Source organism: Brienomyrus brachyistius, chromosome 6, assembly GCF_023856365.1.
Source record: "Brienomyrus brachyistius isolate T26 chromosome 6, BBRACH_0.4, whole genome shotgun sequence".
Taxonomy (NCBI): domain Eukaryota; kingdom Metazoa; phylum Chordata; class Actinopteri; order Osteoglossiformes; family Mormyridae; genus Brienomyrus; species Brienomyrus brachyistius.
Window position 1 is genome coordinate 5,663,400 of NC_064538.1, and position 17,875 is coordinate 5,681,274.

General features: G+C 41.3%; 2 protein-coding genes and 1 long non-coding RNA gene across 3 annotated transcripts; all 3 read right to left on the minus strand.

Moving 5' to 3' along the window:
• Nucleotides 1-3,087: 3,087 nt before the first annotated feature.
• Nucleotides 3,088-7,490, minus strand: LOC125744866 (tubulin alpha-1C chain). Its single transcript, XM_049017154.1, has 4 exons — nucleotides 7,333-7,490; nucleotides 4,541-4,763; nucleotides 4,299-4,447; nucleotides 3,088-4,193 (listed from the first exon to the last, which is right to left on the minus strand). The coding sequence occupies exons 1-4, from the start codon at nucleotides 7,333-7,335 to the stop codon at nucleotides 3,219-3,221; spliced, it is 1,350 nt and encodes a 449-aa protein (XP_048873111.1). The 5' UTR covers nucleotides 7,336-7,490; the 3' UTR covers nucleotides 3,088-3,218.
• A 2,820-nt stretch (nucleotides 7,491-10,310) lies between these two features.
• Nucleotides 10,311-10,670, minus strand: LOC125744877 (uncharacterized). The gene is made up of 2 exons (XR_007398511.1): nucleotides 10,545-10,670; nucleotides 10,311-10,451 (listed from the first exon to the last, which is right to left on the minus strand). It is a non-coding gene; the product is annotated as an uncharacterized LOC125744877 (long non-coding RNA).
• Nucleotides 10,671-14,700: 4,030 nt separating this feature from the next.
• Nucleotides 14,701-17,580, minus strand: LOC125744864 (tubulin alpha-1A chain-like). The gene is made up of 4 exons (XM_049017149.1): nucleotides 17,440-17,580; nucleotides 16,140-16,362; nucleotides 15,898-16,046; nucleotides 14,701-15,792 (listed from the first exon to the last, which is right to left on the minus strand). Exons 1-4 carry the CDS (start codon nucleotides 17,440-17,442, stop codon nucleotides 14,812-14,814), a joined length of 1,356 nt encoding a protein of 451 aa, XP_048873106.1. The 5' UTR covers nucleotides 17,443-17,580; the 3' UTR covers nucleotides 14,701-14,811.
• Between the last annotated feature and the right edge of the window lie 295 nt (nucleotides 17,581-17,875).

Consider the following 17,875-nt stretch of genomic DNA (forward strand, 5'->3'; position numbering starts at 1 on the left):
CTCATCCAGTCTATTACTATACATGGAATTGTTAAGCAGAAAGCACCTTCTTGTTTAACTATAAAGGAAATGAATTATGGAACAAATTGGTGCAAATCTGCAAATTTCTCACATTAAGAAACTGGTGCAAATTTCACACACCGACAGGTTTTCCTTAAATGTCAAACATTTAATCCTGCACTGCTGCTTGTGGTTAATCTCAAGTACAAGTCAAGGTCAGAGGCATGTCAGGCTTAGCCCATTCTGTGCATGTTGATGCTGTGGTACTTACTCTATGTTGCAATAACTTTCATTATGCTTATTTTGTTTGTTGAGTAAATTAATGTCTGCCATTTATTCCTAATTTTTTTTGTTGTCTGTATGATATTTTCCAAAGTTTCTTGTTCTGGAAGAAATCGCAAAAATTTCTTTAAGCTGTACATACCTTGCTCTCAGTCCAGACTTATGTAACAGCTAAAACTGACTGAGTAGAGATAGCACCCTCTACAGATAGTACTGTTGAATATTCTCCTACAGTAAGTGCAATTATTCTGCCAGTGTACGGCACTGAGGAATGAACACAACGTACTTAATTTAGCTCAAGACACTGAAATTCCAACTGCACTTTCTGTTTTTCACGTCTTCTTCAAATCTTCTGTCAAAACAAATGAATTTCATTCCCAGTAAGAGCTTAAAAGTTTTGAAAAGACAACAATTAATAGTGTGTCATTTTTCATAAAGGCGAATATATAACATGTCAATTCCATGCACACACACAAACACACACGCACACTTTGTGAAATGAAAGCAATAGATTATTTTGCATTACTTTTACACCAAGTCAATAATTCTTTTCACCAGGAAATCTGCTCAGCGGTATTAATGTAAAATCTGTCTAGACAGATCCTTACCACGTATTCCCTGCCTTTCTGAAATCTGAATAGACAATATGATCACGCACATCTCAGTACAAAGGCATTACCGGTAGGCCGAGGTAACTTAAGCCATTGCAAACAATGGGCTGGAACACTGAACAACCTGCCCACAGATACTCAGCTAAAACACCACAGGGGTGAAGCACTCGAGTGTTTTTACTCCAATTTGTCTAATGCAGGCTCACCTCACACATCACGGTAAATTAAAGGACAGTGCATCACAGAACACATACATACAATGCAATGAAACCCATGCATTGTTGGGGGGCTGGGAACCAGGGTACCTGGACATAAATTATACAAGGATGGACTCAAGAGACAGCAGGAACAACTACCTACTAGCTAATACTGTCGTGTACTGTCACGACACAAGACATGTAGCATGGGAAATGTAAGTTCTCACCTCTTTCAGATACGATTACATACATTTACGTGCCTATCTATCAGAATGAGTAAGTTGAACACTGCTCCTCCGAGAAAACAAAAGACACGGACATCTTAATTAGGCAAGTGTTTTTTTTCCATTTCACTTGGTGGTTTTTTGCAGGTTGTGACATTACTGCTATGAGATCAATCGATGACATCAAACAGAACCATAAATTGTATCTGAAAACTGTAATTGCAGGACTGAGAAAGAGGGCAGTCAGGATCGCTTTATATTCTTACACCTTGAACACAAGTAAATCAGACAGACTGTCTTTGCAATACTATGAGTCATTATCAGTGGAACGGCAGTAGCAAAACAGACTCGTATTAGTGGTAGCAAGCCCTGCAGCCCAAGGACATGTCCACACAGGCGAGAGCTTTTAACAGCTGCTCAGTAACCTTCTGGTTTCTCTCATCTAACTTCACCCAGCGAGGGAACAGTTGCTCTGGCTCTGATTACTGAAAATACTACCAATTAATTCATAGATGTTATAATTGGCCAGAAATGCTAACCTGGTACAATAGCTCCAATTGTTTAAATGGTGGTAGGCACGGCAATAATTTAAGAAGTTTCTACATAACAGGTTGAAACCCAAAATCTCTTCATTCCTAAAGAACAAGAAGAATGTGTTCTGTTACGCTCAACAGTATTTTAATTTCTTTTCTTGCTATGGGCAAGATTTCAGTTGATGAGAAGGATCATTAAGCAGGTGTATCCATACCTCAGTACATGCGATTATTGGATGCATTAATTTTTAACACATATACATCCACATACAAAATCATCATTTATCAAACTAAACAGGGTAACTTACTTGAAATGCCTATATGGTGCCTGGAAGAGTCTACAGGTTCCTCCACAACGCAGAAGATAAGGGATTCTATGACCAATGGTTGTACTCAAAATGGGTAGATTCCACGTTTAAGTTATGAAGTAGCAACAAAATCTGTACACCCCATCATCTTTGGGATGCTTCCATAAACCAGGATTTAAGATGTGTATTTGTAGTTCCACTCATAGCTGTGGTAAGCATTTAAGTAAGGTTTGACTCACAAGAAAAATATTTCTATAGTTGCGTCATTCAGTAAATTAATAATAACAGGCGTAAATGTGGCCACGAAACCCAGTTTCAGATTTTCCAGTATCACTAACAGCATTTCAGGACAACAGAAACCTAAATTGCAGTAGCAGGGCTCTGCAATAACATCTGCAAAAACACCCTCGTTTCCAAACAGACCAGCCAAGCCAGTCACTTTCAGCTGTACCCAGTGAACCTTCAGTGGGGCACCACTGCATCACGAAGTTCAAAGCAATGCAGTGGCACCAATTCAGTTACACTGCAGTAGCTGGGGGGTACTCAAGTGGAATCCCACAGACACGGAACCAGGGCAGAAACCTGATCCATTACACAGGAATTATGAATCTGAAGGGTTACCCACTAAGCCACCTTGTACCACACAATAATCCATGCATTATTTTGGTCTTCAAATCCAATAATTAAAATATATTCCCCATAAACTTATTTAACGCATGATTACAGTGAACCTGGAGCCTGCAGGAAAACCAGGCGAAAGCTGCACCCAGGTCAATACGAAACATCATCCGTTAACCGTTTTAATACCCAAGAAATTAGATTTCAGACAACCTTAATAAAATTAAACAATATTATACCTTTACAAATGCTGATGATAGTGCAAAAGCAACCATAGCAAAAACTAGAAGCTGAATAGAAAACAAGTGAGCCAGTTTCGTTTTAAATTCACATTTATTGCAGAAGTGTTCAAAGAACAGAATGGAACAAAGTTTTAAGTTAAGCCTGTTTTGGGTACAGGGGGAGAATAAGGAATGACAACCAGAAATCTGTTGGGAAGAGACCCTTAGTACTCTTCTCCTTCTTCTTCTCCATCCATACTATCAGCTCCCACCTCTTCATAATCCTTCTCTAGAGCTGCCATGTCTTCTCTGGCCTCAGAGAACTCTCCCTCCTCCATACCCTCACCCACATACCAGTGAACAAAGGCTCGCTTTGCGTACATCAGGTCAAACTTGTGGTCCAGGCGAGCCCAGGCCTCAGCGATAGCAGTGGTGTTGCTCAGCATGCACACTGCTCTCTGAACCTTGGCCAGGTCTCCACCAGGAACCACAGTAGGGGGCTGGTAGTTAATGCCCACCTTGAAACCAGTGGGGCACCAGTCCACAAACTGGATGGTGCGCTTGGTCTTGATGGTGGCGATGGCAGCATTGACATCTTTGGGCACCACGTCACCACGGTACAGCAGACAGCAGGCCATGTACTTGCCATGACGGGGGTCACATTTGACCATCTGATTAGCCGGCTCAAAGCAGGCATTGGTGATCTCGGCTACAGTTAACTGCTCATGGTAGGCCTTCTCTGCAGAAATGACTGGGGCATATGTAGCTAGAGGGAAGTGGATACGAGGATACGGCACCAAGTTGGTCTGGAACTCTGTCAGATCAACATTCAGGGCACCATCAAATCGAAGGGAGGCTGTGATGGAGGAAACTATTTGACTAATAAGCCTGTTGAGGTTGGTGTAGGTGGGGCGCTCAATATCGAGGTTCCTACGGCAGATGTCATAGATGGCCTCATTGTCCACCATGAAAGCACAATCAGAGTGCTCCAGGGTGGTGTGTGTGGTCAGGATGGAGTTGTAGGGCTCCACTACAGCTGTGGACACCTGGGGAGCTGGGTAGATGGAGAACTCCAGCTTGGATTTCTTGCCATAGTCAACTGACAGGCGTTCCATCAGCAGAGAGGTGAAACCAGAACCGGTACCACCTCCAAAGCTGTGGAAGACCAGGAAACCCTGAAGGCCTGTGCACTGGTCAGCCTAGGAAGAAAACAGAACCAGGTCATTAAACAGAACCAGAATGTCCATTAATCAAACCTCATTATTCAGTTTGCTTTAATCAATACATTTCACAGTTATCCTTACCAGCTTGCGGACCCTGTCCAGCACCAGGTCGATGATCTCTTTGCCAATGGTGTAGTGCCCACGGGCGTAGTTGTTGGCAGCATCTTCTTTGCCAGTGATGAGCTGTTCAGGGTGGAACAGCTGGCGGTAGGTCCCAGAGCGTACCTCATCTGGCCAGGCAGAGAACAAGGAGTTAATCTATAGACAAGGAACTGGGACACAGCAGCATAATGGCTGCCCTGTAGGAGAGAGTGAGAACTTACCGATAACTGTAGGCTCCAGATCTACAAACACAGCCCTGGGAACATGCTTCCCAGCTCCAGTCTCACTGAAGAAGGTGTTGAAGGAATCATCCCCTCCTCCGATGGTCTTGTCACTGGGCATCTGGCCGTCCGGCTGGATCCCATGTTCCAGGCAGTAGAGCTCCCAGCATGCATTGCCAATCTGCACACCGGCTTGACCCACGTGGATGGAGATGCACTCACGCTAAGGGAAAAGAGCAAGTGGTTATAATTTTAATGCTAAGGAAACAAGTATTAAAAATACTTGTAGCTTTATCATACTTAAAAATTACATCTTTCAATAACACCAGAGTTGAAGAATAGGTCTGATTTCAGTCTTTCCATCACAAGTCCTTAATTACAAGATTTGTTCAATCTGTTTAAATTAGTGTGGCACTGTGAAAGCAGGAAGTTGTTTTTCCTAAGATACCAAGTGGAGGAAGGGGGCACCACATGACTGAACAAGCCACAAGGAGCACAAGGACAGGTCAGACAAGTACTCTTTTCTGAAGTCAATGAGGTCGTTCACATGACCACTGTTTAACTCCAGCATTTTAACACCATGACTTAAAAGGAAGGGGCAAAGTTCCTGTCTACCAGCATTCAAAACTCACTTCCCTGGAGTGGACATCTTGTTATATAAGAATAATTTTTGCCAGGATGCTGTTGTCCAATTGGCTGGAATTACTTTCAAATCCAGTAAGTGCCATCAGAATTAGCCAAGACCTTAAAAAGGAGGTTGAATGCTGGGAAATCTCAACCTCATTACAACCACAGCAGGACTTTTCGGCGTCTCTGCCGAGTAATGCTAAAAATCTACCCTCAAAAATGTATTAGCTACACTGAGTTAATCAGAGTTGGGTAATTCAGGTCCAGAGAGTAAAAGTCCAGGCCAGGATTTTCTTTTCACCAACCAGTTCGATACTCTGTGACTGTGACTCTTTATGCTCAACTGGTTGGTTGAAACAAAATCCCGGTCTGGACTTTTACTCTCTGGACCTGAATTACCCAACTATGGATTTAATCTCCTTCCAACGCTTCAGATCTCAGATTCCAGTTTTAAAGTTTACCAGTTCAGTTAGCCATTCTTGTTAGGCCTATTAAAACTGACCTCCCTGGGTACAGCACTTTGTGGTTTAAAAGTTAGTGATATGCAGAGACAGTAGTTTAGAGATTAAGTTAACAAGTACGCCTTACAACCTTAGAGGAGGCAGTTTTAAAACTGCACTTGTGCATGTAGAGGTTAAGCGATACAAACCAAAGTGTTTTTAAATCAGCTATTATAGTAAGCTTTATATGCCCGCAAAATCTCAGACTGGGTACAGTGACGCAATCCAGCGTTCACAGCACAATTCAAAATGCTGATCAGGACGAAGAGGTTTCGTTTTTTTAAAAACACTGACCACCAAATTACACGTTTCATTCGGTCAAATTTTGTATGGAGGCAGATACTCCCTATCCCCATGAAATGAGTTTTAAGCAGTTAAATTTAGACAATAATATATATATATATATATATATATATATATACACATACATACACACACACACTTTTCAATCTTAGACCTATATATTGACATAAACAAAGAATAGCCCACAATAGTGATGCTCAACCTGAATTAGCCTAAACGTTTTAAAATCTACATTAAAATGGTAAATTCCGGCAGCTCGTTGGGTTTGCGGACAGGGCAGTATATTTGTATGCACATGTGGGATGCCCTTTTATCGATTCTTGGGTTAATCGTGACGTTTTGCTTCCTTACTGAAACGCATTTCATAATGGTCGGCGAGGTTGGATGTAAGTAGCGAAGCACGCGGGATGTTTGCACGAAGCAGCTCGCGGAGGAAGTGCTGAAATGTCCGGAAGTGGATGGGAAGCACGTGCCCACCGGCCGCATTTCAGCGTCACGTCGCTACAGACTAGCGCATCATACCGGGGGGAGGCTAATTACTAAAGCTATGTGAAATAACCGTTTATACAACGCGAATGTGCTTATGAATCAGTAGCCCCCCCCCCAAATAATTCTTTACAAGGATACACACGTGTTGGTCTAAGTAAAATAATATTTAGGTAAACGAAATAATTTACATGGAGCATTTGTAAAGAATGGAGCATTTGTAGAGAAATACAGATCAAATACGGAATGCGTAGGCCTACTTTTGTGGAATGCGCATAACGCGCTTTATTTACGCCACCATTCAAAAGTTGTCCTAAAAAATATACATTTTGCCTAATTTTAAGTAAGGCAATGAACGTGTTTCATAGATTAATTTTCTTTGCTTACATGTTACGGTACGGCCCCCGCCCCCCGAATTGGACGCATGCCATCATCCAGCAACTTTTCAATTGTCTAGACCCGAACAACGAACTGATGCCGGTCTAATCCAGAATGAGCGATTTTACATACTGATGTGTAACTGGCGATGTTACTATTGCAATTATTTATAACAATTATTATTTATAACAAGGCTTATTTTTAGGATTAGTTTGTCAAATCTTTCACATTATTAAATAAAATGTAAATGATATGAGTATGGTGAATAGCGAGGTAGAGAATGATCACCAGTGAATTCCCCGGCTTTGAGAAAGCGTATTAAATACCTTTTTCCATAGAATAGCGTACTTTGGTAGCAAAGATATTTAGATAAACACATCTTCAGAGCCATTACCGGCATGATGAATTGACTTTGTAATAGGTTTTAAATCAAGATAACGGTACAATTAACTGGCAGAAATAACTGTTTCCGTTATTCATCATTAGCATTATACTTACCATGATTACGCTGCTCCGTAAAAAATGCTGTCTACGGATTAAGAAAAAAATGTATTTATAGACAGTTCTCACGCAGAGACCTTTATGTGTCTATTGTGAGAAATGTGTAACATTTTTTCTGGGTGGGGCAATTTATACTCTTTGGACCCTCGTCGGATGAGAGGCGGGAGCAGTGGAGCCTGGCACACCTTTTCTTTTTGTAGGCATTGTCTATTGGCTCGTAAAGGATTTCAGAGCGACTCTCCTATTGGCTCATAAAGAACTTCCGAGCGTCTCTCCTATTGGCCTTAATATATTCTAACACTTGTCTCTTAACTCGTAAGGTTGGTTTAAACTGAAAACGGATAGGGCTGCACAATAAAGTGCGAACGGGAACTGAACTGTGAATTTCTTTGTCCAGTGCATTTAATATAATGTAATAGTATAATGCCTTTTTGGTCATTATAATAATGCTAAACTAATACGTATTTCCATACATGGAACGGGATTCTTATGGATGCATTGTTGTCACTTAACTAATATTACATAATTTCATATTCTATTACTTATGATGACATTAGATTTTTTTTATGAGGGACACTGACATAACGGCGCAGCTCGGCACATCTTTTCCACGTTTCTTCCGGACTGGAAGGATTCCGAATGTAGAAGGTTCTAGACCAGTGACATCAGAAACCGATCGACGCATTACGTTTTGCACGAAACTGTTCGGATAGAGCCAGTAGGGGGAGTCAGTGAAGTTCTTATTTAACCTTTTTAAATCAATCTCAATTTTCGTTAGATCTATTATATCTATTTTAAATTTAAGGCTCCAATGTCTATATTTTCCCATTTGTATTCCGATTAATACGGTGATTATGATTTTAGAAATAACAGAAATTTTAGAGTAGAATAGAAGAGTCATTTCATTGTTTCTTTTAAATATTAATGATTGAGACAATTGATGCTAGTAGGATGCCTTTTATAGGGAACCGGTGTACATTTTAGAATCAGGTTTCCTCATAATGCTATTGTATATATTAAGAATGCGTTAAAATGAAGATCCTTCTGTAATGGTGGCTGCACATAACATCTAACCTGACACACATTTAAATTTTATAGTGAAGAGAATGAAACATGAATGTTGTCGATTATGGTGGAAATACACTGCATTTAATACTCTTCACCCCCACCTTCCATAGAGTCGACACCCACCTCTTCATAATCCTAAAGGGGTACTAAGATACTAAGGGGGGCATGAACTAGGTATATAAGATTCTAAGGGGGAGGGCGAGGCATGCTCCAGGTGAATAAGATTCTAAGGGGGTGACATGATCTAGGTATATAAAATTCTAACAGGTCTGGATGCTGTTCAACCAAATAGTTACTTCAATTTTAGTACAGATATCACTTGTGACCATAGGCGGAAATTAGTGGGAGAACATTTTAATCTGTATTAGAGAAAGCACTGCTTTACACAGCGTGTAGTTAGAGTATGGAATAGTCTTCCTGCTAGTGTAGCACAAGCTAAAACCCTGGTTTCCTTTAAATCAGAGCTAGATAAGATTTTAACAACTCTGAGCTATTAGTTGAATTTTCCCTACACAAGCTTGATTGGGAAAATGGTCTCCTTTCATTTGTAAATTTATTATGTTCTTATATTCTTCTCTAGAGCTGCTATGTCTTCTCTGGCCTCAGAGAACTCTCTTAATGCCCACCTTGAAACCAGTGGGGCACCAGTCCACAAACTGGATGGTGCGTGTGGTCTTGATGGTGGCGATGGCAGCATTGACATCTTTGGTCACCACGGTACAGCATTAATCAATAAATTTCCACAGTAAACCCTACCATCTTGCGGATCCTGTTCAGCACCAGCTCCCAGTATGCATTGCCAGTCTACGCACCAGCCTCACCCGTGTGAATCAAGGTCCACTCACATTTAAGAGGGAACAAAGATGTTCCTTTGGAAACCTACCATAACTAACTGCTTTCGTAGATTATGCACGTCTGTCTAAATGTTGTTATACTACAAATTAAAACCAGTCTTTGACTACTGCTGCAGTACAGCTTACAGAGTTTCAAGCTTTTCTTGTAAAGAAATGCCCTGTATCAGCTTATCATAAGAAGGACACACATTCAGTCACACAGTCACACTCTAGATGCAAATTAGTGTCACCAATTCACTTGAACTGCATTTTCGGACTACAGGAGGAAACATGAAATGCACACAGACAGAAATCAGATACTGTTTCATTATTCATCATTCAAAGCAGGAGAGCGATCCTTTGTTCCTCTTATACTGCCAGTACAGTTCTTCTACTGTTCTGTAGTTGCTGGAATGACTGGCTGTTTTGTGTGTTTTTTAATTGTTGTAAGCCTCAGGAAGGTTTTTTTCAGTCAATAGTGGTACAAGATACATTGGGTCTTATCGAATAAGCATTCTGTTTATCTGAAAGAGACACATGCATGATATAAAGCCCAGTGCCATTAAGATGTGCTTCATTAATCTGTGTTTCAGATGTGCTCGCGGGCTGAGGTCAGGATAAGGTCTTTGACATTTCACACAGCGAAAATGGCTCTCTCCCCTGGTGTTTGGGGGAGGTGGTAAAATTAGCTAGGCTGTGTCCTTTAAATCTAATTAGATCACACAGAGATTCAACTGTTCATCGCAGATAGCTTTTATCTGATTTATTTAAATTATTTTAAGTTTAATAAGCACTTTTATTGCCCGCCATTTTTTTCTAAATGTGATGTTTTACACAATGTAAACTATTTTAAGTAGTGTCAACATCGAAAACATGACGCATGTCATCACGTTTAAATACACGTGATAAAATCCACTGTTCCGAATAATTATTGGGCTCGTGAGAAGAATTCCATACAAAAAATGGAATTAAGGACACAAATAATCGCCTTGTTAAATGCAGTGTTAATGCCAATAAGCATTCGTATCGTGTTTTCTATAACTAGAAAAACGAAACCATCAAACGCATCACAAATAGGATCGCAATATTTTTTAATGAATCTCTTAAATATGACCTGCAGCCCATGCCTTGCTGTCAGACCTATTCTCAAATAGAAATATTAATTCTGTCGCAATCACGCATCTACGTTATCTTGTCATTTTGTCGCCTTGATGCCTGCGAATGACATACGACAGAACATGTAAAAATGCCCTAATACTGTATCAGACGATTCCTAATGCATAAAAGTATTCGAAATGCACCGCTTACCACGATTATTTCCTGCGGATGCTCTAAGGTGCGCAGAAATACTCTATAACCGAAGTCGATGGCGACGTTTATGCCGACAAAAAGGCAGCGCCCTGATGAGTTATAACCCGACAGCACAGCGGCTTTTACTACATGGGAACATGTGCCAAGAAAATAAAACAGCATTAAAATCTAAGTGAAGTTTAAAGCCTGCTAAATCTGAACAGGTGGTGCAGCCTATCTTTGGATATTTTAGATTTTATCAGTTATGCGATTGTGGAATAAAAATTTTGGGTGATGAAATTAAATATTTTTCTTATTTTTTCGTTTTTTTCTTTCTTTTTTTACCGTATATGGCTTATTTATAAACAGTGATTTGGATATTATTTTTCTAATATCCATTCGTAATAGCTAGGACATGTGCTCATCTCGGCTCTAAATGACCATTATTTCGCCAGTGAAGGAAAACGCGGATCAGGCTTTCAACGGTCGCTGCAACTTAAACGCCCTCTTGGGACTTTTCTGGGGTCCGCAGGCTGCAGCGATGCACAAAACCCAAGTGATCGCTCCGCTATGTAAAATGGCCACCAGCTGGCGGAAAAGTGAACTAAAGAAGGAGACAAAGGATTACATAACAGCTTTGAGGTGAAGAGGTTAACTCACCTAATCTGTCAGCACCAAGAATTTTATACAGATGGTAATAAATGAAGAAAGAAGACATAGATGGCTACACCCCTTAGATTCTGTACTTTGATGAGTAGTGAACAGCTTCTGATTACTATACAAGTACCCAGGCAACAGCCTCGGCTGCAGTTGTGAGTTTCATCTCTCAGGTGTTGTCTTCTAGTCACCTTAAGGACTCACCATGGTTCAGGTGTGATTACATAAGGACAGAAGTTCCTGATTAAATAGGGATGTCGGCAAGTTTGTCTGTATGGCACATTTCATACACAGGAATAGATTTATACACGGGGGGGTGCTGCCTCGCCCGGTTTGTATGTAGCCAGGGAATTGCTAGCCGACTTGTTCTTACTGATCTAAGAAGCTGACCAGGTTTGTACTCTGCAGTAATGTCACAGCACTTTAGGAGCAGCACTTTAGGAGCAGCACTTTAGAGTTAGTTCTACAGCTAACTGGATACCGGCTTTAGGACCTGAGAACTGGAGTTGGTCCTGGACGAGCATTCTAGCAGCTGGTTCCCAAATATGCTGCAGTTCTCTAATGATCTTCTTGAGAAGGTCAGGGTGAAGACCTTTCCGCCATTCTGCTGGTGATGAGGACATTGATGTGTAATGCATCCACACTCCATCCAATCAAGTGTGGGAGAAGCAACTTTATGTACAGAAATGTAGTCCAAACAGGCAATGTGTCAAAAGTCAGGCAGAGGCAATCAAACACAGAATGGGTTGCAAATTCAAACAAAGGTGGAAAGTTACAGTATCGATACTGGAAGTGAGGTGCAAATAACCATCCAAGACAGAAAGTTGGAAAACCAGTAAAGCAAGTAGGAATCATACACTGAAACCAGATCGGGATCCAAACACTCAATTTGGTGAAACACTAAGTACTTTCTTGATGAGGTGACTGAACACTAATTGCTTTTATACCCTGCCAATTAATCGAGTTGTTCAACTGTGGGTGCGCTTTAGTACTCTGGGCAGGTGGCACAGGAGCGGACTGGGAGTGGCTGGATGGATGCCTAGCTTGATGTGGGCACGACATGATGCGTTTCTCTAAGTCTTGTTTGAGTAAGATACTCCTGATTCTTGCTATGTCCCTCAGATGATCAAGAGCTGATTTAATTATTGCTTTAATTTGGCCTTTAAGACTGAAATCTGAGTCTATAATCTGAGTTGACTTGATTTATAGAACTCTAGGGTCTAGATACAGATTCACCTTGAATATTTACTCTTTATTGCCAAATAAAACCTAATTTGTGTCTTTTCAACTGACATCCAATTGTGACCCTCCAGCACAAAACTGTACACTTGGGTCAAAATTAGGATTATGGTGTCGCTTCCGGGATAGGCTCCGGACCCCCCGCGACCCAGTAGGATAAGCGGTTTGGAAAATGGATGGATGGATGGATTATGGTATCAAATGAAAGAGCACAAAAAAAAAATCCTCAAAAAATATCTAAAATACGGCTATGCGACTTCTGTGTGGTTTTGCGCTGGAGGGTGATAATTGTCAATGTACTTACTTGGCAAGAGTACTAGGAAGATAGCAGGGGCTATTTTGTTATTCTGCGTGATTTAAGCTTAGTGATTGCATGTGGAGATTGAACAGGATTACGCCCTAGGGGACTTAAGTCATTGTGATCCACTTATAGGTATCATTGTCAATGGATACAAAGTAGCCTCTGTCTTCCAAGTAAGACCTGAACCAGTCAAGAATCATTATGGGCAGTTCTACACAGTTTTCCAATCTGTCTGTGAGTTTTCAATGGTCAACAGTGTCAAAGGGAGCGTTCGGATCTAGCCGAATCAGCACTGATATTTATTCAGAAAAATGTCATTTAGTATCTCTATGAGAGCTGTATCAATGCCGTGATGTGGTCATAAACCACATGGACATTTTCCGTAATAACTATTGCAGTTTAAGAACTTAATAAGTTGAATGAGAATGACTTAATAATCCTGTGCATGAAGGGAAGGTTTTAAAATTTTGTAATTCTGTAATCGGTTAGTATAGGAACATACAGGATGCTCGTGTTTTAGGGGCTTGCAGCTGCGGTCCTCAAGGAATTGGGAGAAGTGTCTGATAGAAGTGGACCATTTACTATTTGTAGTAGATCCTTTTCTAGGTAGTTAAACATTTTTTTTAAATGGCGATGAACTGACACTCATCTTATAGTGGTTGTTCAAAAACTGACACAATGAGGCCAGAGAGACAGTGTACTTCATTCAGATCAGCTCCATGACCAAATGCAATAGCAAGACCCATTCATGGAGTGCATGAGCTTGAGCTGCACCTGACCAAATTATTGCAACAAGGCATTTAAATCAACACTCTTAAATAATAATAATAGATACTTTATTGATCCCCGTTGGGAAATTGTCTTTACGCCTCCCACAACTTGCTCTTTTTTTCATAGAGGAAGTTGTCCGCAAAGGGCTGCCACCCGCATCGGCACTCAGGGAGCTGGGGGTTAAGGGTCTTGCTCAAGGACCCACAGGCTGAGGCTGGGTTTGAACCTGTGACCTTTTGATTACAGGCACACAGGCTTAGCCCACTGAGCGACACGCTGAACCCGGATAGACATCCTTTCACCAAAGCACTGCTGAGAGACATAGGATATTAATTTTCCAAATACACTGGGCGAATTCTGTAGGATATATCAAGGAACATCTAAAAGCAAAATACCACTTATAATAGTGTAATGTGTTTCCCAGAAAAAATAATAGGAGTGACACAATGATAATAGTTCAGCATAGTCATGTCTGCTGTTTGAAGTATTAATCATTATAGATATTTTTGCAAAAGCTACAGGACATCATTAAACCACAGCGTTGTCAATGCAGAGATAAATATACAAGAGTTTGAATTTGATAGGACGACTGTGTGAAATGTCATTTTCGATCATACCTATGCAAAGTGATTTCCTTACTGGTACCAGTTTTGAATGCTCAGAAAATTGCTTTAAATATATATATATTTCCCCTTCATTACAAAAGAAGTATATAAATTCAACACTTCTGGGGGGGTACGGGGGACATGTACCCCAAATATTGATTTTGGCTTCATTCACCTTTCCCCCTCAAAAAGAGACTAACATTTAAAATTGTACCCCCTGTCTCCAATGCCCTTCATTTTGGCTTACCTTAATGTATACAATCTAGATTTCTGGATGCAAATTTGAATCCTTCTTATAATCAATTCTGAAATTGGTAATGCATATTCTATGGAAAAAAAATAATGCTTTATAGAAATGCCTATATTTAGGACTGGTGTATAGAATTGTCTGTCAAAAGATGTGCATGATGCCATATCTGTCCCTATATCAAAAATGATGAATATATATATATATATATATATAGAAATATATTTATCAATACCGCTGTCATTAACTCTTCATAAAACACTTAAGCTTAAGTATGCTGATGAAAATTTAGAGTGAATTTCCATGAAGTAATGGTACCGTTAAAAAAATAATTAAAAAGATACTTTCAAAAGATTTTCAGCACAGAATTTTATTCTCATGAATCAAATTCAATTACAGATTTGTGTTTCTTGAATCTGACTCCAAGAATATGAGCACTGAGTTGGACGTCATTAAAACACACCCTTAATACTCCTCTCCCTCTTCTTCTCCCTCCCCCTCAACGGAGTCGACGCCCACCTCTTCATAATCCTTCTCTAGAGCTGCCATGTCTTCTCTGGCCTCAGAGAACTCTCCCTCCTCCATACCCTCACCCACATACCAGTGAACAAAGGCTCGCTTTGCATACATCAGGTCAAACTTGTGGTCCAGGCGAGCCCAGGCCTCAGCGATAGCAGTGGTGTTGCTCAGCATGCACACTGCTCTCTGAACCTTGGCCAGGTCTCCACCAGGAACCACAGTAGGGGGCTGGTAATTAATGCCCACCTTGAAACCAGTGGGGCACCAGTCCACAAACTGGATGGTGCGCTTGGTCTTGATGGTGGCGATGGCAGCATTGACATCTTTGGGCACCACGTCACCACGGTACAGCAGACAGCAGGCCATGTACTTGCCATGACGGGGGTCACATTTGACCATCTGATTAGCCGGCTCAAAGCAGGCATTGGTGATCTCGGCTACAGAAAGCTGCTCATGGTAGGCCTTCTCTGCAGAAATGACTGGGGCATATGTAGCTAGAGGGAAGTGGATACGAGGATACGGCACCAAGTTGGTCTGGAACTCTGTCAGATCAACATTCAGGGCACCATCAAATCGAAGGGAGGCTGTGATGGAGGAAACTATTTGGCCAATGAGTCTGTTGAGGTTGGTGTAGCTGGGGCGCTCAATATCGAGGTTCCTACGGCAGATGTCATAGATGGCCTCATTGTCCACCATGAAAGCACAATCGGAGTGCTCCAGGGTGGTGTGGGTGGTCAGGATGGAGTTGTAGGGCTCCACTACAGCTGTGGACACCTGGGGAGCTGGGTAGATGGAGAACTCCAGCTTGGATTTCTTGCCATAGTCAACTGACAGGCGTTCCATCAGCAGAGAGGTGAAACCAGAACCGGTACCACCTCCAAAGCTGTGGAAGACCAGGAAACCCTGAAGGCCTGTGCACTGGTCAGCCTGCGAAGAAAACAGAACTAGGTCATTAAACAGAACCAGAATGTCCATTAATCAAACCTCATTATTCATTTTGCTTTAATCAATACATTTCACAGTTAACCGTACCAGCTTGCGGATCCTGTCCAGCACCAGGTCGATGATCTCTTTGCCAATGGTGTAGTGCCCACGGGCGTAGTTGTTGGCAGCATCTTCTTTGCCAGTGATGAGCTGTTCAGGGTGGAACAGCTGGCGGTAGGTCCCAGAGCGTACCTCATCTGGCCAGGCAGAGAACAAGGAGTTAATCTATAGACAAGGAACTGGGACACAGCAGCATAATGGCTGCCCTGTAGGAGAGAGTGAGAACTTACCGATAACTGTAGGCTCCAGATCTACAAACACAGCCCTGGGAACATGCTTCCCAGCTCCAGTCTCACTGAAGAAGGTGTTGAAGGAATCATCCCCTCCTCCGATGGTCTTGTCACTGGGCATCTGGCCGTCCGGCTGGATCCCATGTTCCAGGCAGTAGAGCTCCCAGCATGCATTGCCAATCTGCACACCGGCTTGGCCCACGTGGATGGAGATACACTCACGCTGCATACAGAAAACAGTAACCATTAATTTTTTTATGTATTTTTTAAATATGTATTTATACTGAATCGACTATTCCACTTCTGCAATACATTTCAAAATGTAATGATTGTATGTATGATTTGTCGTTCTTTGCTGTATTCCGTTGCTTTATTTCTTGCACACAATATAACAATGACCTCACTTGATTTTGTGGGTGGGTCGGACAAAGAGCCCCTTCATGGCGTGGAGACATTTCGGTAGGAAGGAGACAAGCATGATAGGAATTAATGACATCTGCGATAAGCTACCACTGTCTTCAAACGCTGGCAACTTCTCTTCTTTATAGCAAAACGAAAATTAATCTCAATTAAACCAACTAATTTTTGATCAAGCCGAAAACCGAAATTGTTAAATATCAAAACGCCACGATAACAGACCCTCTCTGCAGTTACAATATACTTTCTTTATGCGAATGTGACTGGATGAAATTCAACAATTTTAAATTTATTTGGCTTCCCTCTGACAGTCACTCCTTAGGCGGGGACACAAAAGGTGGGGCCAAAGCCGTAGTCCTGAGAACGAGAAGTGTCAGTCCTTCAGATCGATGTGATGCTGGATGTTAATTTATTCTGCTCACATCGCATTTGTATCAAATTGTCTTTGTCTGTAGATTCGGCTCCACCCGCCACGTAACCACGCAATCGCTGTCGCCTCCAACCTCGCCTTATTCTTCATGCCGTCACAAAAACCCCTTCCATTTAAAATTATTTTGATAAAAATGTACCATAAGCTCCCAAATGTTCTGTAACCTCCATTCATCGTGTTGCTACAGATTCCTCCCCGCATCATATTTGTAAAGAAGCATTCAGTTTATTTTCATAAATGCATGAACAATTACCCGCCACAAATTAACGATAAATGAACAGTATGTTGCAGAAACTGTGCAAGGGAAATTTCGCCAAAACGATACTGCCAAAAATGTAAATTAATAATTAAAACGATTAATATGCGGGTATATTATATATGCTCTATGTGTTCGGTATGCTATTGGTGGCCTACATAACGGAATAAATGAATCCTTGATATATTATGCCTTACCATTGTTGGTATTAGGTGGTCTCGTCTTGGTAGGAGATGGAGATGGATCGAGTAGAGCTTCTGAAGCACTTCTTACAGCACGACAGCAAGGAGGTCGATGTAAGAGAACTTGCCGCACACGGGCGACACTCTCTTAATATATACAAGTGTTACCGTAGCGACGAAGTCTGCTGCGTGACTATTGGCCAAATTGAGGGAAACCTGCCCAGATCTAATTTCTCATTGGATATCAAATATATTTGTAGAATAGGAACCGCCCACTGAAGAGCTCATGGGCGGTTCCGGGGAGCAGTGGATGCCAGTGCCCCCGTGACTACATGCATGGTCCCCCCCTGTGCCCCCCCTAAATATGTATGCTACTTGAGTCTGAAATAATTATGTAATTTTATTTTAATAATCTTACTATTATAATCACTATTATTATAATTTACATTTA

Bases quoted from the DNA above. Each gene is read 5' to 3' on its own strand.
- LOC125744866 (XM_049017154.1), bottom strand. The intron at 4,448-4,540 runs GTAAGTTCTCAC...CTGCCTGGCCAG, and splicing joins TCTGGAGCCTACAGTTATCG to ATGAGGTACGCTCTGGGACC. The intron at 4,194-4,298 runs GTAAGGATAACT...TTTTCTTCCTAG, and splicing joins TGGACAGGGTCCGCAAGCTG to GCTGACCAGTGCACAGGCCT.
- LOC125744864 (XM_049017149.1), bottom strand. The intron at 16,047-16,139 runs GTAAGTTCTCAC...CTGCCTGGCCAG, and splicing joins TCTGGAGCCTACAGTTATCG to ATGAGGTACGCTCTGGGACC. The intron at 15,793-15,897 runs GTACGGTTAACT...TTTTCTTCGCAG, and splicing joins TGGACAGGATCCGCAAGCTG to GCTGACCAGTGCACAGGCCT.